Here is a 27,191-nt window from a genome sequence, read left to right as displayed (position 1 = left end):
TCGTCCTCATCTTCTCAAGCTTGCAGAATATCTCTTGTTGAAGTCCAGGGGTTCGGCTGCTTCCCACAGGAGAAGGCGGATACTTCCCGCTCAAATACTGTGCCATGGTCAACACGGAGCTAATTTGGACTCCTTAGGTAGCAGAGGGAAAACTGACATTTGCGATTCAAAGCAATGCATTTTAAGTGTATTTCGTAAGACCCAATCAATTTTCACAATATACTGAGTTTCAGACAAATCCAAAAGCTACCACTGATCAATAAAAATGTCACAATTGTTTTAATCAGGGCATTCTTTATAAATACAGTTATTTTTTGGCTCTGTTCTTATTCCTGTTTCTTACAGAAAAAATTCTTATTCCTTATAGGGGAAAATAAAATCAAATGAACAGTAAACACTGTAGCAGCAATAGCAGCAGCAAAGTCCCACATTATACAATAAAATCCTTTACTGCCAGGCCAGTTAAAGCTATATAAAGGTTAAATTAGTAAATCTTTGAAAACAGTTTTGATATTTTAGCATTTTAAAACTAAATTTAAGTCCACTGGTAGACTTTCAATATTACATGAAAGCCAGAGGACAATTTTAGTTAAAGTATCTTTATCACATTTCAGCCAGCTGACCTCATTCCTAAATAAAGATCAAGGAATGTCAAGTAAGACTGCTATATATTTATTTTTGTCAACTAAAGATATTTTAGTAAGATTTAGTCTACTGGGGAGCTCACTAATTGTGCTCTTACCCATACAATGTCAAGTTATTGTCAAAATTGCATTTTTGCCTTGCCTTTTCATCTAAGGTAAGTTTTGATCTAAAAAGCTTACAGTGAAGTCGTATATCAGAATCTACGAGCTGACTTCCATGCTGAAATCTCCAAGTTAATCTCAGTTTACAAGAAAGGAAACAATCCTGTAGGACTATATTAATTGCAAAGATCGGAAGTTTCAGCCTTGTCACAGCAGTCTTACTGATGAGATAAAATCACAGTAACTCTGTGGGATCAGGAATATTAGTGTAAGCAGTTTTCTCTGCAAACTGTAGAGAACACAGAAACCCCACTCTTGAACTAAACACTGACCCTTCTAAAATTAATGTTACTTAACATCTTGTTTTGAAACAACTAAATGCTATATCTATCATGCAAGCCATGAGACTACCCAAATCCTTTTGTGCTCCACTAACTTCAAATGAGTTTTTACAAATAATTTAGTCAATCCAGATAAATATTGAGCATATAATTATGCTGAAATACACTTGGGAGCCAATGTTTTCTAGGAAAATATGCAATTATAACTATAAACATTAAGTACTAACAGCCCACCTCAATATCGTTGAGCACAGCACCTTCATAAAATGTGCTCTTTATAGAGTACACAAAATCAAAATTCATAAGCCAGGAATTATGGAACATTCCATAATTGATATCTTTGTTTTAAAACTCGAAAATTTACTGCTAAAGACAGACTTTAATGAATCAGGTCAAAGACAGATAACAAATTATCTAGAAAACCAATGATGTAATCGAAACATTAGCTATATCAGACATCATGTGGTGACTGTACAGCCAGCAAAGCCATGAGATGAAGAGTATTTATGTATTCCAAATATATTTAGTGAATTTTATACCTGAGATGAAAATTGAGAGGTAAGAGAATTTGTGGTGTAAATAATTGCTAGGTGAACAAGAGCAAACATGCCATCATAACTGTGTTTTCTTAAAAAATTTATGCAAAAAAAAAAAAAAATCACAACTGACATTTTCCCCTTTTTACTTTTTAGACAAACACAAGCACATTTTACTGTGTGACTGATTGTGTTCTGAAACTATTTTAAAGGCTCCTGTGATTCCAATGCTTTAGTAGTTCAAATGGAATTTTGAGTAGAAGCAACATCCTCTACTCCGTAGTTTTATGAAATTTAAGGCACCCATAAGAAGCATACTTCATGGGAAGTTTCCATTCTAGGGAAAAATAAACCCAATTTTCCCCTCAAAAGAAAAAAATCGTGGATTCAGGAAAGTAATCAGAATGCCACATTCTCTGTCAGTGAGGCTTAATGACATTATGCTTAAATAAAAGCAAACCTAAAGAACTACTAGTGGAGCCACAGAATCTTCACTAATGTCACAGAAGAGCAATATTTTGCAGGAAGAGAAAGTTTGTAACAAAGTCTGAAAAAGCTAAAAGGTAGAAGCAGAGCAGGGTTGGGCCCTATGTAATGATAAAAGAAAATAGATGAGAAACATACTTCCATGATAGATACACTTAATTTATACAGCAAACTCTTAAGTTGAATGAATCACTGTACCACAACAACGAGTGCAAATACATGATTCTGTGGGCAGGAACACTGATGAAGAAGCATATTTTGTTTTCATCTGTATGGAATGACAGTAAATTGCTTGTTCGATGAATGGAAATTCATTCCATGTGTCAGAAAACATATCTATGATTTATTACTAGAATCAGCTCAAAATGTTTCCCATAATCGCAAAAGCTCAACTAATATGAAGCCATTAGACACAAAGATACACATGGTTTTGGTTAAATAAAAATCACTTTTCTTCAAATTATGAAGTTTTAGTTCTTTGCTTCTGCAGCTCCCTTATCCAGTTTTTCTTTTGCTTTCTCTTTTTCTTCCAGTTTTTCTTCTTTTTGAAGCAGTGCCATAATTTCAGCAACCTGACTGGTTCCAATATCAACATCTTCTTTGTCAATCAATTCTACTACCTGCACAAACATAAAATGAAACAGAGAATAACATTTAATTTTAGCATGATAGAAACATTTTGACAACTTAAAAATTTACTAAGAGTAAAGTAGCCAGTTCTCTCTTGGAATGAGAGTGAGAAAAAAGTATATATTTAGCAGCACATAGCAAACCTTTTTAAAAACAAACATGGGGTGTTACTGCTGATCCTCTGGGTGGCTGAAACAGAAAACTAATAGAGGAAAGTCATTTTTATTTTACCTTGGCATTTTTTCCCCTACATGAAACAAACTTAAATTACAACCAATGCCTCAGGACATACTTGGAGTGCTTAAAAGGAAAAAGAGCCAAATTTTAAAGCGAATAGCTTAAAACTTTTGACCTCCAAACACAGAGTCTCATATTTTAAAGCATTTAGTAAAATGAACCCATTTATTGTTTCTGTTTCAATGGAAAGCTCAGATTCAATATCTAATACTGATGAAATAGTATTTGCAACAATATCCAAATCATAGACTTTTTTATTGAAGACTTACGCATATTGACAATTGACATATTGAAAAGGAATAAAATTACAAAAATTCTACAAAGTGAGAGGGGATGCCTTTTTGAAAGCAAAACAAATTAAAAAATAGCATACACTTGCAAATTCATTCTAGCAACTTTCTCTACTACTGTATTCTCAATATAGTTCAAATTCCAAGAACTAAAGCATTATATACTGAATTAATTCAGAAATACATTTTACCTGTGTTGATAAGCAAAAAGGAATTTGCTAGTTGTTTAGGGCAGCAATAAATAAGAGTGAAAACATGTTTCCAAAGGCCAATATTGTATTCTCCAACTAGCCATATCACTTTTTTTTTTTAAGTCTTTACTTCTATACTGTTACTTGTAAAGGAGTAAATTTTATGGTATTTTTAAATTAACCATGTAGAACAGAAACAAGAAAAAGGAGAATCACAAAAGAAAACTGAGGAAATGCTGCAAAATGAGAAAACAGGACAAAACAGAAAAAGAACGGGTGTCTAAAAGTACAGTATCACACAAGTAACACAATATTGACCAGGCAGAAATCGCCTCTGAAAAGCCCTGATTATCAGAGGCCCTTTACTTCTACTAGTGAAGAACACTTAAAACTTACAGGATTGGAGTTTATACACTGCATCAGTCATTTGCCGAGGACCTAAAAAAACACCTAATGGTCTCACGCCTTTCAAGCACAGGAAATAACAGGTCTCAATGGAACATCTAGAATATACTGGTAGGCACAAAAGTCATTCATCTGTATTGACATTAAGTGTCAAGTGACACACACACACGTGTCAACATTTTGGCTAAATACTGGTGTTCCTCAAGATCTTTTACCAAAATTATCTCCTATCTATTAATAGCATAACAAAATTACCATGTTTTACAGCATTTGACATATGCATATAGGAAAACCTACAGTTTTAAATGTAACATGGATAACAGACACAGGATAAAAATAATTTTTTCTCCCACAAAGTAGCCACAGAAGTTCTGACAATGCTAATGTGTATAACAACATCCATTTATAGTACACTCCCAAAAACCTCATCATAATATCAAGTAAAGACTCTCTGAAAAAGCAAGCAACATTGTGTCAAACAGGGAAGGTATCTGAAGTATAGCTAGCTATATTTTATTTAAATATTCCACAGACTTACCTTAACAACATTATCTATATCAATTTGGCCATCCTTGTTTTCATCTAGTGCCTCTGCAATCCTAGTCAGCTTCTCCTCTGGAATCTTCTGAATTTGTTTCATCACATTAAGAAGCTCAGAAATACTGATGAGATTCTCCCTAAAGGGGAAACACAACCTGTATATGACAAGCAGTTAACTCTAGAGAAGTAAAGGTGATAACACTGAAACACACAGTACTATAAGTCACCACATTGCAGGTCATTTATAGAACATTAAAAGTTTTATTTATAACCCTGAACAAAATGCCAAAAAGCAAACTGAGTTACTGATCAGCAAGCAGACTTCAAGTGATCTTTTATCTTTGTTGCACAAATGCAAGTAGCTCGTGGCATTGGAAATGATGTTTGGCACCATCTCTGTGCTTCCCAGCACGTAGATCTAATGCCCTTTGCCCTCCCCTATTTATTCCAGGGTGCACTCCCAAGCACCAGTCCTCCTTTTGGATTTAGAGAGGCTGGCTTTGGAAATAAAGCAGACAAGATGTGAAAGTCACAGGAAAGCAAAAGCTAAGAACTAACCTCTCTAGCAACTAGTTGCTTTGTTTAAAAACAAACAAATAAAATGGCTTAATTTGCTCAAATCAAGGAATAAGATTTTTAGAAGCAAGGCTTAAATGTCACCCTGTCACTAACAGACTTCAGAAACTGCCCATTTCCATTGTCTGCTTACTGCTATTATCAAGCTAATATCATCTGTTTTCTGCACACTAAAGACCCTGCTTGCCTACAGAGCTTTATGAATTATATTTTGAAGAATCACCTTCCAGCACAGGTCAAGCTGAAATGCAGGAGACAGTGAACCCAAAAAAAATTAAACAGAAGGGCTTTATTAGTATAGTCCTAACTCCATACCTGCCTAACCTCTGGACACAGCCTGACTGTTTTTCAGGGAGCATTTCTCAGACTGCTACTAAATGTCCTGGACTTCTGCTGTTTCTACGACTCTTGCTTTGATGGCTTGGCAAAGACTGCATCGATCAGATTCAAATGGTAAAAGTAACTTGAATAGAAAAGAGGGGGGGAAAAAAAACAGGCATCATTACATTCAGCTTGAACACTTCTCCTTAAGCCATTGAAAATATAATGCACCTTACATAGTAATTACAAGGGATATGAGTCCAAAGTAATCCTAGTTTTCATGCAGTGGCCTGAAAATTCAACTGGTAACCAACAGGATTAACGCAAGACCCTGAAGCAGAGAGGAAAGTTGTCTCAGCCTCCCCATGGCAGCTACATTTGCACACGCAGAGGCTATTGACTGATCCGACCAGAAGTTCACGGCATCCTGGATTACTCTGCATGCACTGAAGCTCAGCTACAGTCAGTAGTAACTGCCATCGAGTAACACCCACGCTGGATCGCTGACAGGCCTGGTGAGCAGTGTCACTGCAATTCATGACAACATGTGGAAAATTCTTCCCACCTGCTCCAGGTCTGCTTCCTTTTACTGATGGCTACAGCAGTGCTGCCTCACATCACTTCAGCAAGCTGCTCTCCCAGCAGAGAAATGACAAAGACTGCTGGCAGACCAAAGGGAAGGCAGAAGATCAGCCATTTGGAACATTAATTTAAAAACACTGGGGGAAAAAGTAATCTTCCAAAGAAGTCCTCCCCATCTTTTGCTGAAGATAACAGGTATTTTCCAATACATTCCAAAGGAATGCAGATTTTCGTACAAGAATAAAATCTAACCTAGGTATCTGTGTGAAAGCAGAGTGTAAAAGGGTTTAAGCGTTGATTTGGGATGTAATATAACTGGAAGTTAAAAAGAAAAACAAACAAAAAAAACCCTTCTGATATTAAAATGTTTAACTAATCAATTGCAGACTTCTGAAATCTAATTTATATTTGTTTTTCTACAAAACCATTGTAGCTGTACATAATATACAAAACAAATACACATTATGTATAGCTACAATCAAAAGAAGCAGGTGCAACACTGTGTTTGAGTTTACACATTTGGATGGTTATGATCAACAACCTCTCTTCAGCATCTTTCACATATCTTTCTTAATCTTGTTATACAAATCTTGAAACAAATGACTATTTGCCAAACAAAAAAACAAAACCCGCTATATTAAGAAAAAACGTTCTTTGAAAATCTGCAAGTTTGCTAAAATTAACATGGAATAAAGTTTTGGAAAAGGAGACATGTAGAATTATCTGCTCACTTCCACTACATCTGCTGCCCCCTTTCTCTCTGAAGCAGTATTTGTTTGTATTAGAGACAAAGATAGATTTTACTGCAATTTTATTCTTACTGACACCCACCTTACTAGAACAGAACAGAAATATGCTCATAATCCTGTTCCTCTCCTATTCAATCAATGACAGTGGGCAAACCTAATGCCTGGGAATCATTATTAAAGGCATGATGTCACCTTTAGTGCTACTGGTGTGACACGCTAAGATACTAACGGACAACCTGACTCACAGAATCATATCAGGACTCACATCTGAGGAAATCAGACCTCCCCTTTCCACCACACTTAACATCTCAGACAACACAAAAATCTACAGACCCATTTTGCTAATTTTGTGTTTAAATCGGTATCTGAAGATTTAAAAAACATTTATTTGCTAAAACTTTTCTAAACTGCCCAAGAAATCAGACATCATGCAAGAGACAGGTTGGAGGCGAGCAGTTTGCAAGAGACACTGTTCACAGGTCACTTACCCAGCAGCTGGACCATCACCTCCTCCTGGCTTGACATCCACTGTCTTTTGACTTGTCTCTAGCTCATTAATAATTTTGTCTATCTGACCAATCATTCGGTTCACCCTTTTAGTCAATCTCTTGCTTGCCTTCGACTCTTCCACTACATCTTCCTGCCCAGTTTTAGACAGCTCTTTTATTTCTTGCAAGTCCTAAAAGAGAAAGTCAAGAAAAATAAAATCTTTTGTGGGACTGAATTCTCAATGATAGGACACTACTCATTTAAGAGATTAGAAAGACAAGAGCCGTTACCCAACGAAGAGACATACGAAGCCATAATGATATACTAGAACATTTAACCTAAACACTACAGGTATATTCATACACCTCTAAAATGTTATTTTCCACATCTTTTCCCTACAACCACCTTGGCTGAGATTTATTTTTACCTTATCTACATCTAGGTAAACATACATTTATGTTTGATGAGAATACCAAATTACTGCAATATGCTCAGCACACTAGTTTAGTCACCCTGGGAATAAGATCAGCGTTCACATCTGATGGGAACTACACCAACAATTTTAGCTACGTTTTAAACATATTATACTAACGAGGCTTTGTATTATCACATAGAATAGTGCAAAGCTCAGCTATTTAATTACCAAACACAAGCTAATGGACATCCAAATAAGATTATCTTTATTTATGTGGTTTGTTTATGCTAAGACTATACATGAATGAAAAGTAAAGCCAACTTTCTTGTTCCTTCACCTCGTTATATTCCTGGACATCACCCTTCAACTCCTCCAGTTCTTCTTTTTCCTTTGTTAGTGATTTCTTCTGTTCCTGCAGCTTGGTGCAAGCATCACTCAGCACATCAATCTCCTCCTTAGTTATTTCCTCACCCTGTAAAGAACAATAAATAAATAAATACTCTTCTTGGTGGCGGGCAGTGACAGGACAAAGGGTCATGGGTAAAAATTCAAAAAATCAGTCTTTTACAAGAAAACAAAGACTCAAAATTCTTTTTCTATGTTTAAAATCAGTATCATAGACTGGCATTTTCAGGCTAATAGAGAACTTAGGAGTGCTAAGGCCAGTAGTTTGGTATAGCATATATTTTTAAGTGCGTTACTATCAAGTACAGGTGATTCATTATGTGGATTTTGGATCTTTGGAAATCAGTACCTAAACTTCTCATTTTAAAATACTTTGTTTCTTTCCTGGATAGATAAAGCAAACAAACAAAAACAAACAAAAAAGGAAGACACACAAACACTACTGGGAAATGATTCATTATACATGGAGGGGAAAAGCACATAAAAACTTTCAGAGGAAAGTTTCGAGAAGCTGAGCTGGAGGGAAGCGATCTTTCTCAAACACAGTTCATTATCCACGTCTCTCAAAGAATACCAGAATCAGTCCTGTTGAGTAATATCAGTGCAGTTTATCTCTTCAATTTTCTGAAAAATTACTTCATAGCATTTAAAGCCTTTGCAAAACATGAACAAGAATTTTCTAGGGCACAGGCTATGCTGCAACCTAGGTTGCAGAAATAAGGCTGCACTAACTGTGCTTCTCATTTCTCACACCACAGTTCAGACTGTTGAAGAGCCCCACTTGTGACCCATTCTCACGACGCTGGTGACATGGCAGGGAGCAACACAAGCTCCATCCCACACAGGGGAATTTAAGCTGCCAGCAGTACTACACAGCTGTGGTTTCCAAAAGGGATCAGCTCAACCTCGGCTACCTCTCCCACAACATTCCTCACAGCAGCACTGGCACTACGCAGTCACCCAAATCAGCTAACTCATCACACACAAAAATCTTATGGTTTCCGTGTGCATTAAAATTTGTTTGGCAACATTCTAGATTCCACAAAGGAGGTTATAAAAATAGCAGGTAGATAATGATGCTGTCTAGGAAACTAAATTTTTTTTTTCCTACTTAAAACATGCATTTCAAATTGATGTTATTCTGCAGAATTACAAGTTGATTTAGAAAAACCTCAGTACAAGAATAAAGGCTCCAGCTATAAAAATTCAAGGTTCAGCTCAAACGTAAAGGCATATGAGAGGTGGAAATAGGGACAGATGACCCAGGAGCTGTCTGAGCACATAGGGATGGAGTTAGGACGGCCAAAGCCCACCTAGAGCTGAATGTGGCAAGCAATGTGAATGGGCTTCTACAAGTGCATCAGCACCAGGAGAAAGAACAGGGAAAAATGTGGGTCTGCTGCTGAATGGGACAGAGGACTTGGCAACAAAGGTTATGGAACACGCAGAGGACCTTGATGTCTTCTTCAACTTGGTCTTTACTGGCAAGAATCCCAGACTCTGAGACCAACGAGAAAACCTGGAGCAACAAGACTTACCTTGAATGGAGTATCAGGTTAGGAAACATTTAAGTAATGATTAAACACTTAAATAATTTAAATAACAATAACTTAAACAGACAGGTCTACAGTCACAGTGCCATGAGAACTGGCCACGGTCAATGCAAGGCCATTCTCAAATATCTTTGAACAGTCACAAAAACTGGGGGAGGCTCCAGAGGACTGGAAGGATGCAAGTCTCATTCTCTGTCTTCAAGGAGCAGCAGAATCAGGGGAACTACAGGTCAGCCATTCTCACCCCAGCCCCTGGAAAGGCAATGGAGCAAATCCTCCTGAAAGCCATTTCCAAACACATGAAGGGCAAGATGGCCACTGGAAGCAGTATGTAAAGGAGAAATCCTGTTTAACGAACCTGAGAGCCTTATATGAGGACATGACTGGCATGGTGGATGAAGGGAGAGCAATAGATGTTGCCTCAACTTTAAGGCTTTTGGCACTGTCTCCCCTAACAACCTTACAGAGCAGCTGATGAAGAATGAGCCAGAAAAGTGGAGAGTGAGGCTTGCCCAGCCTAGAGAAGAAAGGCTCCAGGAAGAACATAGCAGCAGCCTTCTGAGAGTTGGAGGCAGTCAGGAAGGCTGGTTACAATGCACAGTGAAACGACAAGAGACTAAAATGAATGGAGACAAAAGGCTCAAAATGGATGCATGGAAAAAATCCAAATTTATAAATTTACAAAAATAATTACTCAAATTACCTTAATGCCTTCCAACACTGGTGCTGTATCTTTCAGTGTCTCCGAGTCCATTGTCACATCCACCCTTGACAGTTCTTGTTCTGCTTCCACAGCTAGGTGACCTTTTTTAACTTGCACACCAGCTGCTGCAAGATCCACTGCTGATTCTACTTCTTTCTAAATTTCAAAACCACAGAAAATTTATTAAAACATAGATAATATTTTCTGTATTGTCATCAGTAAAAGATTCTGCTTAAAATAGAAACATTTGCCAAAGTAGAGGTGTAGATTTTATTCCAAGGCAACATTTAAAAGCTTGCAACATATTGAACAATTTCATATTGAAATAATATGAAATTCCTATCCAGTTCTTACTCATAGTTCCTACTCAAGGAACTATCCCTGTGAGCATTGATGATTAAATCACAAGTAAAGCAGGTCAGCTTTTATACTCATAATAATGAGTAGCACAAATGAAAATGACCAAAGGTAAGCATTACAGATAGTATCGTAATCAAATAAAAACTCAAATAAATATATAAAATCCCTTGCTGGAGAAACAGGCTTCTCTTTCTCGTCCAGTTAAGAGGAGGAAGCAGAGATACACGAGTTGTACAATCTTTTATGTATGTGGATTTAAATTCCGGTTTCTTGCAGACAATACCCAGAATGTAGGTAAATAATTTTTAAAGGAAATATGCACTCATAGCATGCTTATTTTTACACTCCTGACAAACTTATTGCTAAATAACTGAACAAAGTACTTACCATGGCTGCAACCTGAAGGGTTTCTTTGGCTTTCTCTGCAGCTTCGGATATTCTTTCCATCTCTTTTTCTTGATTTTCTTTTCTGATGGCTTCCTCCTCCTGAAGAGTTGCTTCCAGGCGTGCTTTATTATCTACTTTTTCACCTTCAACTTCTGCCACTTTAACCTGAGCTTCTTTGGCCTAAAAACAAAGCAAGAAATCTGTTTATATATATATACTCTTACTGAAATAGGTAATACAGGTAGGCTAACAAATACTGTCAAAACCACCTAAAATCACCATTATTTTTCTTAATCTACAGGAGAAAAAAAAAAAAAAGTTGCTTTGGAGACCTAGTTAGAGAACCTTCATACAAGCAATTTAGTCCAAGAGCAGTAACTTTGCAGGCCAAACAGAAATGAGTCAGAACCTGTCTCATGTCTCTCCATCAATTTTCAGAGCGTTTTTTGAACAGAGTAGCCTTAAAAAGCTTAAAAACAATTAGGCTGATTCCTGCTTTTCCTGTCACAACAATAAAAAATAATGTAAACTCTCCAATTTAATACAGAATTTCAGCCATGCCAAGTCACCCAGGAACTCCTCATGAAGGGGAAAAACTTGATCAGCAACTTTGCCTGTTGTTCTGAACCATAGCCTGCAAAATTCCATTTACAGGTGAAAATAAAAAAAGCAACCCCAATTAATCTAGGACAGCCATCAATATCTGGCGAAAAATAATCTCCATGAAGTAATCTAGACTTCATCCCCATCTGATATCAATTGCTATTAACAGACCAACACAACCTGCAAAGATTATGTAATTTAGCATCTTTATTTTGCTTGTGCAGTTTTTTTTTTAATGAACTATTTTCAATCTTCCAGTTGTATCACTGTCTACGTTCATGCACCAAAATACCACCTTTGCATTTACTTTATTCTCAGATTCCTCTGCATATAAACCAAATTCTTTCATTTTTAAGGCCACTCAAACGAGCCTACGTATATCTTACCTTTTCAAGGGGACGCAAAGCATCAACTGCACTACAAACATTTTCAGTGACAACACTGAAAATTAGTTATGGATGAGATACATCAATACTTACAACACTCTCTGGTAGTGTCTGAAGTGTTGTTTTAAGCTGATCAGCTGGAGAAAGGGTATCTGGAAGGTACATGGCTCTGGATAGAATAAGCAATGAAGTAGGGATTTCCTGGTTCAGGTGCAGATCTAGCCACTATAAATTGAATAAATCAAATAAAAAGCTTTAAATATTAAATTATTTTTTCTTTTTATATTTCAGAATCATAATAAAAGACAGCTAGCAACTGGATTTAGATCTGGGTATTTGTTCTTGCAAAAATATACCTGCTTAAGCTGTTCCTTGAGACGTTCCTCTGTTACACCAAGAGCTCTCATACCTCGGGCACGACATGCTGCCTGCAGCTCTTTAACAGTCAGGCTATCGACTCCTTCTTCAGCAATCAGCTGTACAAAATGTAGAATAAACTTTAATGTGTGACAGCTCAAAACACATCTGTATATGCACACATAGAACTCTGCATTTTTACAATGACCACTAGATGCTGCTGTGGCAATATAAAATAGTCTCATCTTTTTAAACAAGAGTGAATATCACACTGCAGTTTTCAACAGCTCCATAATTGTACTGTCAATCTCCCTGTTAAATTTGTAAGATTTAGATCAACTCTCTGACAAACTGTAGCTTCACAGAAATACTTTCAATGAAAGCAATTGCTTCCATTGCAAAAAGAGGTAGATAAAAGGCTCAGTTTTGTCTTTTTAAAAAGGACAAGTTCTGATTTTAAGCTTTTCAAGCTTTTTTTAATTGCTAATTAACAACTAACTGTTAATTGTAATTAACACAAATAAAATGAAAATGCCTAGAAAGAAATTTAGATGTACTTGTTTCTTTCCCACGTATTATTAAATCAGTGCGTTTTTAGAATGACTCACTTTGTCATCTGCCTTTATACTTCTCAACCTCATAGTCAGCTGGAAGCGGAGAAAGTTATTTGTTCCAATTGACTGCAGTTCCAAGAGCTTACAGAGTGCCACCAACTGAGGCCTGGTTAGATTGTCCAGGGTCAGTTCATCTTCAAATAGTTTAGAGAACCTTAAGATCTCCTCGTTACTAGGTCTTTCACCAGTTTCCCTGATCTGTAAGAAAACAAACAAACAGACAGCCTCTCAAAGTTAGTGCCATGGTTGAACATTATTTTAAACACTAAGCATTATTCTCCTCATTTGTAAAGTACTTGACATCAGTTCTGATAATAGGAAACAGAATACAAGGACATTCTTGGAAAGAATGGAGAAGGGAAAAAAATATGGTCAAGAAATTATATTATTTAGTATAAGAGGCCAAAGATTTGATAATATTGATAAATTCCAGGTGCACTGCATAATACACCAATGGTAAAAACAATTAAAAATTAGATGCACATGTATACTAATGATTAGCTCTATGTGAATTTGTTTTCTCTAAAAAAAAAAAAAAAAAAAAAAACTCAGAGAAAAACAGTTGCTATAGAAGCAACACTGGCAAGTATTCCTCCTGGTACAGTACTTCCTAAACATAAAAGCATGTTAGAGCACCACCCTGTGAAGATAATGGGAAAAGTACATCCTTATTTTCCAACAGGAAAAAAGTTTGTAACATGGATGTCCCTAGGAGGAGCCAGTGTGGACACCTGCCTACCAAAATTCTCTCTACAAATGCACTTGTTAGAATACTGTCTTGCTTGCAGTTCCTAATTATTCTGTAGCATTTCAGTGCAAATGCCCTTGTACATAAGAGTTATTCCAAAATATAAATCATTACTTGCGAAAGAACTTTCCTGATGAAAGGTTCTGGGTAACTGCTTATACAAATGAAAATTAAGCTTTCATGTGCTGCCAAATGGCACTTCACAGTAATTAAATAGAAATACCTGAAATGACCATTCAAAGAAAAAAAGCACACTACCAACAAAAGCATTACAATTTTTTAAATAAAACATTTTCTATGTAACTGTTGATTTTTCTATTTTAAGTAGTACATCAAGTCATTATCGTCCAGTCACGTAACACCCTTGGTCTAGATGGTTAATATGCAGATAACCAGAAAAGCACTTCTCCTGATCCCTCTACCTTTTTTGAACTTTAAGAAAAAAAACACAAGCTAAGTGATAGCAAGCACAATCTGAAATCCTAATATTATCTCTACAGCCTGATTTATTATGACTGCCTTCACTTGCTAACTCAAGTCTCTTAGTAAACAACTATTTAGTAAAGGAAAATATTCTAAGGAGTGGAATACAAGATGGTCTCTTGAGTTCATTAACCTACACTATCCCTGCACATGACAAACTAAAACTCAGAGAAACAAAGGTCAAAGAGCTGGTTGTTCCACTTCACCAGCTCCTTCATTGTATGAACCGAAAATGGAACTTTAAACATACAAAAAGCATTTTCTTGTTTATTTAAAACTGAATTTTGACATAGCCAAACATTTGTAAAAAAAAATGAAAAATAAAAAAAAAAATAAAAATAAAAATAAAAATAAAAATAAAAATAAAAATAAAAATAAAAATAAAAATAAAAATAAAAATAAAAATAAAAATAAAAATAAAAAAGAAAACGATGTTAACGGCTGCTTCCTTGAGAGTGTGAATTAAAATTATTCTTGTGTCCAAAGCAAGAAAGATCAAATGCTGGAATTCTGAAGCATGCACAGCATGCACCTATAATCAGTAACTCCTGTAACATCAAATACTTGATTGCAAAAGTAGCTATAAAGAATAAGAAAAAAAGTGGGAATAATTGAAGCTTGTTTTCATTTTGACATTTATTATCTAGCATGCCTGGATGAGACCAATAAAGTTTGCTTATATGGCACAAGCAAGAAACCTGCAGCTGCAAAAGGCCCATCCACACACAATGAAGGCAGTGCCTGAAGCTTCTTTTAGTCACCACAGGAACTGGAGACTTCCTCTAGCGAATGTGAAGTGATATGTCATTAACGAAATTAACCCCTGATTTTAAATTGTTACTGCTTCTTTCAGTTGAAAATGAAATGCTCCAAGTGTGAATCACAGCAGTTGTACATGCCCAGAGTCTGCTGGCAGCACGGTGCCAGTGCTTCAGTGCTACTGTTAAAACTCACCTTTTGAGTATTTTCTGCAAATGAGAAGAAATAGAAGCAGGAATACCTAAAATGAGTGAAATTTCTGCATACTGAAGTACTAGTCATAAAAAAAAAATGATACAATATTTCATTAAGGATAGATTAAGTCCTTCTAAGTCCAACAAAATAAAGATAACTAATAATTATCAAGGACCAAATAAAATATCTCCTGTTGTATTTTTTCCTGTGGGAATAGAAAACTTTTTCTGATTTTTTTTTGTTTACCTTTTGAAAGAATGTTGAAAAGTCTTTTGTAACATTTCCTTTGGCTGCTTTATTTTTTAAGGCCATCTCCTCAATGGTGTCTTGAAGAAACTTAGCTAATTCAAGCTTTACTCTCAACTGTTTCTTCAGTCTTTCCTCCTAGAAAAAAAAAAGGGTTTAAAACATCTTTTCCAGAAATATAACCACTTACACTGTTTTTTCTGCCCTCAGACAAGTTATCTAGACTATTTCTGAAATTCTGTTCCTACACACAGATGGTAAAGTGACATTCATTCTTACAGATTACCAAATCATACCGAAGAGGAACGTTAGCTCACAAAGCTCCATGCAGCATAAGATACAATGCTGATGAAGTACACAAGTGGCCTCACCTGCTAATATTAACACGCATCCTATGACTCAGTAAAAACAGACAAAAAAGAACAAAAATAAAACAAAAAATGAAAATGGTTCATTTCTAACACCAAAGAAATTCTATTATAAATTCTTCTCCTAATAAAGTGAAGTTTAATCACAGAATTAAAATTAGAAGAAGTATATAATTTGCAAGTACGAGATGCAGTTACATCTGCGACTGATTGGGAGTTTATATAGCACACATATAGCATGTAAAATTATTTTGTGCTCTGAGAATAAGGGTTTTTCCAAAACTCTAAACAATACTGAGAAAAAATAACGGGACAATTTAAACATAATGTATACAAATTCTTTAATATTCAGTACAAGCACAGAAAACTCACATTAAGAATAAGGAGTACAATTGTTAAAAGTAGTTGAATCTTTTGATAATTTATACAAAGTGTAACTTTGTTTTTTTTTTTTAATATCATACAGTAATAATTAAATATTTAATAAAATATCCTCAATTTACAGGGCAATATAAATCTTTGTGAATCATTAAAACAACCTAATGTCTGTTAACTGTCCTATATTCCAACTGAAAGTGTTAACAAAATATCTGTAAATTAAAAAAAAAATCACCCAAACTAGCAGGATAAATGAGGTCAGTGAAAATGAAGCCCAACTATCATAACTCTAAGAAGGTATAACTTTACAGCCAACAAAAGCACGTGTACTCTGCCATCAAAAACTAAACTATGACTTTCTTAATGAGATTCTGCAAACACATACAGTAGATCTAAAAGAACATTCAAGTAATAGTTTAAATATCTTTCTACAACATCTCACTAGAGTATAAATTCAAACTCACTCACCTTTTTAGATTTTGTCTCAAATGTAGAAGGAAGCATATTAGGGAATAGCTTAAGAGCTACTGGAAGCAGAAACTCCATAAATGGGACAACAAGAAAAACCAGGAAAGGGACCAAGCGGAAAAGATCAGCACATATTCGAAGGAACTGAAAGAAAAAAAAAATCAGATTTACTGATAAGCAAAGTTTCAGATATTAATTAAAAAAATTGATGTGAACACTCAAATTACAATTTAAGCACACACACACACACACATATATATATATATATATAAAAATTGCAAAGAAAATTTCAATTCACAGGAACAAAAAGGTTGTGACCAAGTCTTTTTTTGTATCTTTCTTAAAGTTGCTGTACACTACAGAGTGCCAGAGTTTCACCAGTTTTCAACACTATAGAAAGTATTTCAAAAGCCTCACTGTGCCTCAATAGGATTATTGAGCAAGTATCTCATTTAAACCTCTTAAAAGCACCTGAAAACAGGAGGTGGTCATTTGTTGTCATTAAAGCTGCTTAACTTCTTTTATTCATCTTTACTTGTGCCCCACCGCTTCTTATATGCATGAGCTACTATGGACTAAGTAATTAAGAATAAAATGAAAGGTCCCTCCCCCTCTGCCTTATAACAATTGCAATGTACATTTAAATCCAGGGTAATGAGCCCAGCTTGGTAGGGTTTTTGTTTTGTTTTTTAAATCACAGCTTTTCTAGAGCATTAATCCTCTGAAGCAGATGCATTAGTTACTGGATCTTGAACTGCATGAAAAAGTCTAATTTCCATACTCTCACAAATGTATGTATTAGGCTGAACAGCCAAGTGTTTCACTGCTAGCTGGAAGTTTGATAATTTGGTTTATATTAAGCAGTAGATACTTTCCTCCACTCTAGCTCGTTTTACTAAGCAAATAAAAAGGTATTAGGAATAATGTCAGCTTCTAAATGCAAGACCCAAGGTCACTGCAGTCAGTATTGCCACAGCACTGCCAGGCAACATCATGACCTGATAAACAGAGTCATAAGCGGCAAGAACAGCTCTCCCCTCTATCCCTTCTCCACATGGCTCACACCAACCCAGCGGAACAGGAGCAAAAGCTGGTATAAATTGTGTATTCTATAGAACTGCTTTGCTAGAACCGGAAAGCAGCAGAATTTGTAAACAATACATTTTTCTTAGCAAAAAGACAATCAAAATCTTAAATGCCCTCTGTGGAAAGCACAAATTCCACTTGGAAGAGTTTTTTGTTGTTGTTGTTTTTTTTCGTACATATAAAATTCAGTGTAACAAAGAAAATTTTGGTCCAGTGCTCTGATTCATCTAACAGTAGAAGACAGATGACTGAGGGGATTCAAAAGGATACAAGAACTTGGAAGAAAACGTTCTTGTTCTTTGTGCTTTGACCTTAACCTTTCTCCTCTCCCTTCCCTTGCAATTCAAAATTTATATAATGCATAATACAACGTTCCTATCTCTAGTCTATAACTATTTTTAGATAGAGTGCAAAAGTACTCATATGAGACAAAATCCAAATCTAAGGAAGCAGTGTTAAAACCATATTAAACTAACTCGGTGCTGCCCAGAGATAACTTCCAGAGTCATGAACGTGTACCATCAGTTACACAGCTTCAAGGTACACTACTGATCCACCTAACACAAACGAAAATATTTGCCCAGATACACATAAAAAAAAAGATTAGTGGCAACCCAGAGGAGGGATGGTGAACTTGAATTCAGATGCTGATCAGAACTGGCTTTTTCACAGCAGTGATGTCTTGGAGCAGCCCACATAAATCATGGATCTGTCTATATGCTAACCCACAAGACCAGCTTTGCATAGGAACTGAACTCAATGGTGCACAAATACACACAAGCTATTTGGAAGAAAAGCATGAAGAACTTGAAACTACCCTGTATCTCCTACTACAGTTCCTGTACCATAGTATTTTACTACTTTCTGCTGCTCAAAGTAAGGAGCTTATGATCCCTTCACTGTCCCAAATTATCCTACAGCAGAAAGCAGCAGCCGAGCAATGGTCTTTGAGAGCAAGTGTGCTATTGTTACGTGTTTTATTTCTTCCCAACTTATCTCCTAAGTGCAGACCTGTGACCCTTGTGAATGAAAACCAACCAGAAATTGCACAAGCAGAATTAGGGAACTGATACTTGGCATTTTTCTTTTTCTTTTTTTTTTTTTAAAAAAAAGGTAATAGCTCACTTCTAATCACATCACTCTTGCTTGTAATGTGGTTAGATTACTTGGATATCTCCTCATTATTGGCTCCAAAAAGGAAGGAAAAGGCTTGCAGAAACAACTCACTTGTCAGTCTGTATAAAGACAAGATTTTTCCCAGGGACTATCAGCTCATACAAAGTTGAAAAACATTAACTTAGTATGCATTTCAGATTTTTTAAGAGGTTCAGCAGTAAAACTTACTAAATTGTGTCTACTCCAGCATAAACATTTTTAGATTTCTTTAAATTAATCCACATACTACAGCTTAAGGTTGAATGGATTATAAGAAGGGAAAAAAAAAGTACTGAAACAGACTTAAAAGTCTATAACATTCAAGAGATAAGACACATTCAACCTTCATATAGATATGAACCTCATATAGAGGTTCAGAAAATGACAAAAGTTGTTAGGACTACTTTTTCTTCCCCCAGAATTTCTAAACTGAACTACACACACACAGGTAACTGTTACAGACGTGACATGGTACACAGGCATAAATGCTAATTTATACTTGTATTAAGAAATGTCTTTTTATTTAAAATGAGCAGATTAACATTAGAATCATACATCTGCAAAAAAAATTAAAATCCAGGAAGGCCAAATGTCAGGACATTAGGCCACTCAGAGACAGACAGTTCTATTATCAGATGCCAATACTAAAAATAATAATAATAAAAAAATCCAAGCAAATAAATAAATCCATGCATTGATTGAGTAGTGCATGACTTTCCAAAGATAACATTACCATATTACTTGCAAAGTTTTTTTATGCATTCTAGAACTCAGCACTCACCTTTCAGTAGAAATATATCATTTTCTCAGGGTATGGTTCAGGGAACACAAATGGACATGAAAAACAACAGTTCCATCCCTGCCCCATGAGGACTTTCTGACTTTGTTTTATAGAGGGGAATTAATTTCTTTTTAATTTATGTTGCTTGATTTTCCTAGATCTTCAGAGCTGTAACTAAGCTAGCACAAGCCTGAACTGCTACTTCAAGCAGTGCTGCTCTCTTCTTACCCTCTTTCCTCAGTTACTCTTTCCTGGCACTAACACTCTCTGTAACATCACCAGAATTTTTTTTTTCTCCCCCACCTCCTCCCTTGCTGGATATCTTTTCATCGGATCAATTGCCAAAAACCTGCACCAAAAAAAAAAAAGCCAAAATAAGTAGCATGAGGACACTGAGACCAAATGCCATCAACCAGTAGCACTGTAGAAAAATATCAAATACTGTTACATAAATACAAAAACTGTTTATATTTAATGATAAGTAAAGAAAATATCATCATGCATCATGTAAAAACAGAACAGTCATCTAACTAAAGAAAATACACTGTTTTAATGAAAGGCTCATAGATTCATAATGGGAAATGAGTTAAAAATAGTCTGGAGTCCAATGCAAAACTTTTAGTGACCACATGATGGAGGGAAGGAAAAAAACAAAAGAAACAAAAACACAGGAATTCTAATTCTAGGAACAGAAAACAGAGATAATCAATTTAGATTAAACAGAAAGGAACAATCACTCACGATACTAAATTAAATTGATATTACTAAGTACCTGTCTACGTTCCCGACGAGATAGAGTGTGCCCATGAAGTATTCGCCAGAGCATCCTTGCAGCTATTTTTGTGTCAATCCACAATAATCGAAAACCATGATAATAATGCTTCAGCTCATCCACAATCCTCTGTCCGAGAGATTTTTTAACAACTTCTACTTCTGTTGGACTATATACAGGGCCCCCTTCTTCCAACTTCTTGTTTTTGTCCTTCAAGGACTTCAGTGACTTTTCAACCATGGAGTCATCTTGAAGGGGACGAGAAGAATGCCACCATCTAACTGGCAGATACTGGGGACCTAAAACACCCAGAGTTGCAAGTGGTGTCCATGAGCCAGAGGAGCTCACAACAGAAAAGTACATTCGTTCAGATCCTTTAGTCCAACAACAGTAGTGATCTTTTTTGGAGTATGTGTAAACAGCAGGCACACTAGTGCAATATTTAAAGCGTACAATCCTTTAAAGAAAAAATAAATAAAATCAGCAATAGATGTAGCATCATTTGATAAAACCTAGCATATACATCAAAAAAAAAATCTATGAAGCTCAAGACCCTGAAGACTATACCCAAAAAGTGCAATTAACTTCATTTTATGACAAAAATAACCTATTTGATATTATCTTTTAAACTATAAGAGGTAGTTTATTCTACTTGAATTAAATGAAGAATAGCAACTGAAAGTGCTTTCCATCTATAAAGCTAAATATAAATCTGTAAATCCATAAGTAGCAAATCCTCTTCTATTAATTCTTCTATTTGGACAAGATACTTAAGAAAAGCATAGGTTATAAACTTGGACAGCTGCTGAGTAAGAGGGAAGAAAATTAGTGTCACAGAAATCCCCTTTCATTATAGCTCCTCCTTTATTATCTCCCCATTTCTGGTTTTCTTCTTTCAACGGAAACTTACATTCAAGCTTCTGTTGTGGTATTGAGCTGACATACACAGGCCCAACACACTTTTACCTTATTCATCCCTTTTTCTTTTAATTAAATGTAAATTTAAGTTAGAATTAAAGTATTATTCAAAAAATAGACATATTAGAACTTGCTCTAGGTGACCCTGCGTGTGCAAGGTGGTTGGACTAGATATCTCTAGAGGTCCTTTCCAACCTTAACGATTCTATGATTCTAACCACTCATTATATGCAAGGTTTGTACCTCAGACATTTTAAAAAGATTATGGCAAACTTAAATAGTAAATATGGTATTAAATGATTACCACGTGGTCAATAAATTTACATGTCAGTATAGGGCAGAAATGACTACGATTTTTATTTACTAAGCCTTTGTATTACCTAGAAAAATTAAACATTTTTAGTGACTGAAGAAAAATTGACTTTTCAACTTCAAAGTAGGTAGTTTTATAGCTCTAAAGAACACTATGAGGAAAAAACCTTCTTGCATAGTTGTAAATATTACTCTCACTCTAATTTCACCTCAAAATACTTCATAAACTTTATTTTTCCCTTTATCAAATTATTCTTTAGTTTTATTTTGCAAATTATTATGCCTTTTTGTCCATTTAATGTCATTAGAACAGAGTTTCTTACAAACAAAAACATTAACTAAGTTATTACTTTAAGAAACACATAATTCATTATTTTCTAGCTTACAATAAAGCATCTGTCCATCCGATTTTCAGAAAACTACTTAAGCACACATAGTTACAAAATTATTTCTGTAATTAACTAGAAGTTCCACCAAATCACATGCTCGAACTGATATGAACTTGTAAAAACGACAATTTTAAAAATATACATTTACAACCAGATTAAAACACCTGCACAGACTGTCCACTCTGCCGCTACGCAAACTTTACAGCAGCAGAGTTCTGGATGCACAGACGGAGTTCCACTGCTAAATTTTTACAAACAGTGAGGAAAGAGACTCTACAGCACAGGTTCAGTTATCTACAATAAAATATATTTGCAAGAAATGCCTCTCTGAACACACTGAAGCTTTCACTAGCAGGATGTTACACATAAAATTCCTCCCAAGCCTCTTTGGGAGTTGTGAAGGTAGGTTCTTCTTCCTCAGTCTCTTCAAAAACTATACAAAGCCGAACCTGGCCTATCTGCAGATGGGATAAAGAACGGGCAACATTTAGATTTTTAAAGTACTTTTTCCAAGTACTTTTCCAAGCCAAAAGACCATTTTTATTGTAGCATCCAAAGAGCCACTAGGGCACAGGGAGATACTCATACAAGAAAACTACCCCACATCAAAAATATGTTCATATATTTTGTATTAGAGTATCGCATAAATAGTTACAGATTAATTATTCATTTCAGTCACACCATCCTCTTCACTAGTTGCTTTTTGAGGACAAAAATGTTAAGCACTACTTTTTATCCTGATTTTTTTGGTTTTAAAATAATTTGCCAAAGAAAGTTCAAGAGCATAGTTCAGCCACAGAGGAGACAGAGTAATAGCAGTTCTTATAAGCAGATAGAAAAGTGGAGTTTCCTCTTTTAATATGGGGAAAAGCTAACAAACAAAAAAATGGCATTGCTGTCCTCTGTATCCTTCCAGCCCCTTGCCTCTGGATCTGGGTTAGGTGGTGACGCTGGTTTGTTACAGTTAAAGCAGGAACATTACGTTAACAGCAGCTTTCGACTAAAGAACTTTTTATAAAGATAACAAAAACTTATGTCCCGATGTTCTCTTGCATTACATGCACTTGTAATCTACTTTAAAAAAGTAAACCATGATTTGAAAGTGCTTTATACATAAGAACTTAACTACAAATATATAAAGCCATATAGGACTAAGATAACTAGGAAAAAAAAAAAAGACTCTATGTTCCAAATCAAACAGAAGCTTAGGAAGTCTGAGAATTGTTTCCTGAGGAGTTACATCATAAACAGTATAGAAAACACAAATTCCAGTGCTCCAAGGAAGGGTGTTAGGTATCCACACACATGCCTTTTGATCCCAGAGGCAGAAATCAAGCAGATGAGGACAGCAATATTCAGACTTCCTTTCCTCTGTCAGTAACATAAGCTGAAGTCAGATATTTCACATTTCTTTCTGGAACATCGAAAACTACATTCTATTACAGTACACTGAAGGACTGACTCTTTGGTACTTTTTTGAATCTACAAAAGAGTTCGTTATTTACTTACATATTGTTTGCCAATCTCAAGGATGTACAGCTAAGACAAGCCCGATCTCCCAAGTTACCTAGAGGAAAAAAAATATAGATTTTTTTATACATGTACATATATACATACATATAGCATACACACCAAAATGCAGGCAGTTATCTTTATAGGGAATTATACACAAAAAGTTGATTTTCTGATCAGTTTTTTTTTTTTTTTTTAGAAATTCTGTTACTGCATAACAGCAGCTGGAATTTCTTAAGACGCACTGTTTGTATGTGGGTGCACACCTGGATGACTGCACATCTTAACCATCCAAGCCTGGATGCTTTAGTAATAACCATTACCCAATTACTCAAGCCCAAATATCTCATCCTATTCCAATACAAGTCAAAGAAATGCCATATTCTAACTTCTTCCAATCTGTAATTCTTTGTCTTGCAGCATAAAAAGTAAGAGGAGGGTGGGAAGCAATTTGGTAACAGGGCCAACATCTCCAAGAATATACTACCAAGGGCAGAGTGACACTTTGTGAATCTGCAAGGGACTGTCTGAACTTGCTTAATTGCCTAAATACCGGTTGCTGAGTCTCTCAGACAAGTGACCATCTCAGAAAAACTGCACTGAAAGCAATATAATTTCTGAAGAGTTCCATGACAAAGATTAGGTGATTCAAAAGCAGCACCAGTCAGGTGTCTAGGATGGAGATGTTCTTTTGCAGGACAACAGATAGAATGTGCTTTTGGATTTCTACTCAAATTCTAAGTGCATTGCTGTGCACTTGGATTATCATCAGGTAAATACAGCCATACTCTGGATATCTCTGCAAAGGATACAAACTATCTTAAAGAGCAAAGGACTGATGCAATAAATAAAGATATCTGGCTTTCTCAGCAAGCAGGATATGCCACCAAATGAATTCTAACCAAAACAATGTTATAGTAATATCCAGGATTAGGACTAGAGTCCACGAAGAAGACTCAGAAATCATCCTAAATCCACTAGAAAGAATCACTAAGCTCTCTAAAACAATTGAAAAGACCTTGCATTGATCTCCAATTGCTAAGACTCCATAGCTAGCCAATACCAAAGGCAAAAAGAAAAGATTCTTGTACAGAGCTGAGGAAGACTCCAGGAGCAAGAGTCCAAAACACCTATCCTCTTCTTTGACACCCTTCATAAAACTTGCTGCAACTATAACAAAAACAGCAGGCTGGAGGAGACAAGGTAATCTGTTTCTCCCATCAGAACCTACTACTTCAGTTCAATCCTAACCGCAAGGTACTGGCCAGTTTTTCCCATCATCAAAGGTAGGGTATAAGATATGACAGAGAAATATGTTTCAAAGAAAATGCTTCACCAAAGCCTTATTGGTAAAACCCTTGAACAGCAAAATAACCTACAAGAACAAAAGAAACACCTCCAAAATCACAAGGGGACAATTAGAAGCTATTTTGGAAGGGAGAGGAAAAAGATGTTGGACTGTCAAAGAAAGACCTCCTTAATGACTATCAAGTAAAATGAAATAGATTTTTCCACCTCAACTTACACCAAACTTTAACAAGTACTCACTGTCGATGCAAGTAAGAGCTGCAGGAAAATAAATAAATAAATGTATTCATGTGTGTATGTATGTGTATTTCTTCTGGGTCTCAGAAAAAGCCTGGAGAATAATATTCACAAAAAGATCAGTGCCTGATCTTGATTTGAGTCAAGCCACCTGCAAGGAGGTCTGTGGCTCCAGGAGAGCTGGCAGAGCAAGGCAGTACTCGGAGTAAGGAGGGATGAGTCGCAGCACTGCAATCTGTTTCTCTACCAGATTCCAGGGCCAAAAATGCAAGTTCTGCTGGTGGAGCATATTCCCTGCTACCAACAGGTGCTCCTAGAACAAAGATCAGGAAGAAGTAAAACCTGGCATGAACTTCCTTAAATGAAAGTTCATAGCAGCAAGAGACTTTCTCTTTACTTATCTCTGTTCTACAAGCAGGAGTCATTAATGCTGAAGAAGGTGCCAAAGAACAGAACTCCACAGTCACCATAAGGAAGAAAACATGCTGACTCACACACTCCTTGTCATACAGCCCCAAGCAGGCACACACAAATACAGATTTTGTTAAAGTCTGCTAATTTCACCTTGTTAGTCCCAAAGACAAGCACTTTACGTTTTACAGGTTTAATGCTACATCCATGTAATACAAGCAAAGCAATCCTAAACTATGTTCTTCCTTAAGAAAAAAAAAGGGGGGAGGAAAATTCACAGTCCAAACAAGACAAATGTACCTTGTTCAGGCAACAAGACGCTGTCCATTTAAGAAATCCACATTAGGGTTATTCACTTGTTTTGGAAGTAAGGAAAGCAATAGTGCCAGGGAAGCTATATGCAAACATATGCCTCATGGAAAGTAAATCATCAGACTCCGTTTTTAAACATAACATAGTATAGAAACCAAAATTTAAAAATATAAAATAATTGTGTGCTGAAACTATTTTTGAAGTTCCTAAAAAATAAAGGGTTAATACGAAATGAACACCCAGGGGAGTATTTGCAGTACTTAATAGCTTGATCTTTACTGGAAGAACATTTAGAATTCTTAGAAGCACTTAGTGTTAACTTAATCTTAGACTACTTACACGTAGAGCAAAGAAGATGAGCTAAGTAAAACATTATTTAATGGTACAAATTCCTGTGTAATAGCTTAATAATAGATGCATATTGCAATAACACCCACCAATTATACCATAAGCATAGTGTATTACTGCAGACAAGTGATTTGATTTTATCACGGTATTTCACAGAGCGTTTCATAGAATTTGTTTCAGCAAATAAGAATTTTAATTTAGAGAAAAATTTGCAAAATGCAAATTTGTAGCCATTATTAGCGCTTCTTCTTGCGCCATGCCACAAAGAGAATTGAAGTCCCCATTTAAGGCACATGAACATGTTTCTTTATTATTTTAATAAGCTGAATAGCGAGGATTTGCCAATTTTTGTTCAGGCAACAGCACAAGCACAGTTTAAAATACCTATCTTGACAGGAGTGACAAAAAAAAACACCACCTGGAAGAAGCCACTACAATTCAGCAACTATCTGTAACCAAGGGACTAGTGTAGCTATCAAGGCCAATAAACACCCACTTGGTGGATGGGCTGTAGTGATACCCTCTCTCCCAGATGGTGCTTGGGTAACACAAACCAAACCTGAGCACCGGAGCCAAAGCACTGACCCAAAGGCCCCACTGAGGCCTGGCTGGAGCCAGTGCCGCTCGCCGCGGATCGGAGATGGGAAGAGCAGCCAGAGGCCTCCCCTACGTCACGCGCCGCCAGCTGCCCCGTGTCCCTAAATGCCACTGTCCCGAGATACGCGCACGGCTTTGCTATTGATGGCAACGCTGCCGGGACACAGGGTTTCCTTTTCGCTTCCCGAACCCCCGCCATCATCAGGAGGCCAAACGCCAATTTCCGTCGCTAAAATGGTGGGGTAAGTAAAGATGCCTCTCCGGGGAGATACGGGAGCGGCGGAACTGGCGATGGCCTCCCCTCCCGCCAGGCCCGGCCCGGCACCCTTCCCCCCTTCCTGCCCGCCCGCTTCCCGCCCGCATCGGGACCCCCCGGCGGCGGCCTCGCGACCCCGGCGGGCCTCGCCTCTCACCGGGCTGCGGCGGGTGGCGCGGAGGGCGCGGCAAGCGGCACAGCCGCCGGCCGCAGCTCCGCAGCAGCATGGACGCCATCTTGGCGGCGGTTA

The 27,191-nt window shown here is 36.5% G+C and overlaps 1 protein-coding gene across 1 annotated transcript; it reads right to left on the bottom strand.

Annotated features, from left to right (window-relative positions):
• Positions 1-1,173: 1,173 nt before the first annotated feature.
• LETM1 (leucine zipper and EF-hand containing transmembrane protein 1) lies at positions 1,174-27,191 on the bottom strand. Its single transcript, XM_088530522.1, has 14 exons — positions 27,099-27,191; positions 23,470-23,527; positions 20,342-20,798; positions 16,548-16,691; positions 15,334-15,471; positions 12,897-13,100; positions 12,288-12,407; positions 12,025-12,156; positions 10,943-11,122; positions 10,196-10,351; positions 7,872-8,006; positions 7,119-7,309; positions 4,401-4,539; positions 1,174-2,729 (listed from the first exon to the last, which is right to left on the bottom strand). The coding sequence occupies exons 1-14, from the start codon at positions 27,175-27,177 to the stop codon at positions 2,580-2,582; spliced, it is 2,283 nt and encodes a 760-aa protein (XP_088386648.1). The 5' UTR covers positions 27,178-27,191; the 3' UTR covers positions 1,174-2,579.

Source organism: Tinamus guttatus, unplaced genomic scaffold (genome assembly GCF_059628265.1).
Source record: "Tinamus guttatus ecotype Peru unplaced genomic scaffold, ASM5962826v1 Tinamus_guttatus_pri_ptg000377l, whole genome shotgun sequence".
Taxonomy (NCBI): Eukaryota; Metazoa; Chordata; class Aves; order Tinamiformes; family Tinamidae; genus Tinamus; species Tinamus guttatus.
Note: the sequence above shows the minus strand (reverse complement) of the source record. Positions and strands in the feature narration are given on the sequence as shown.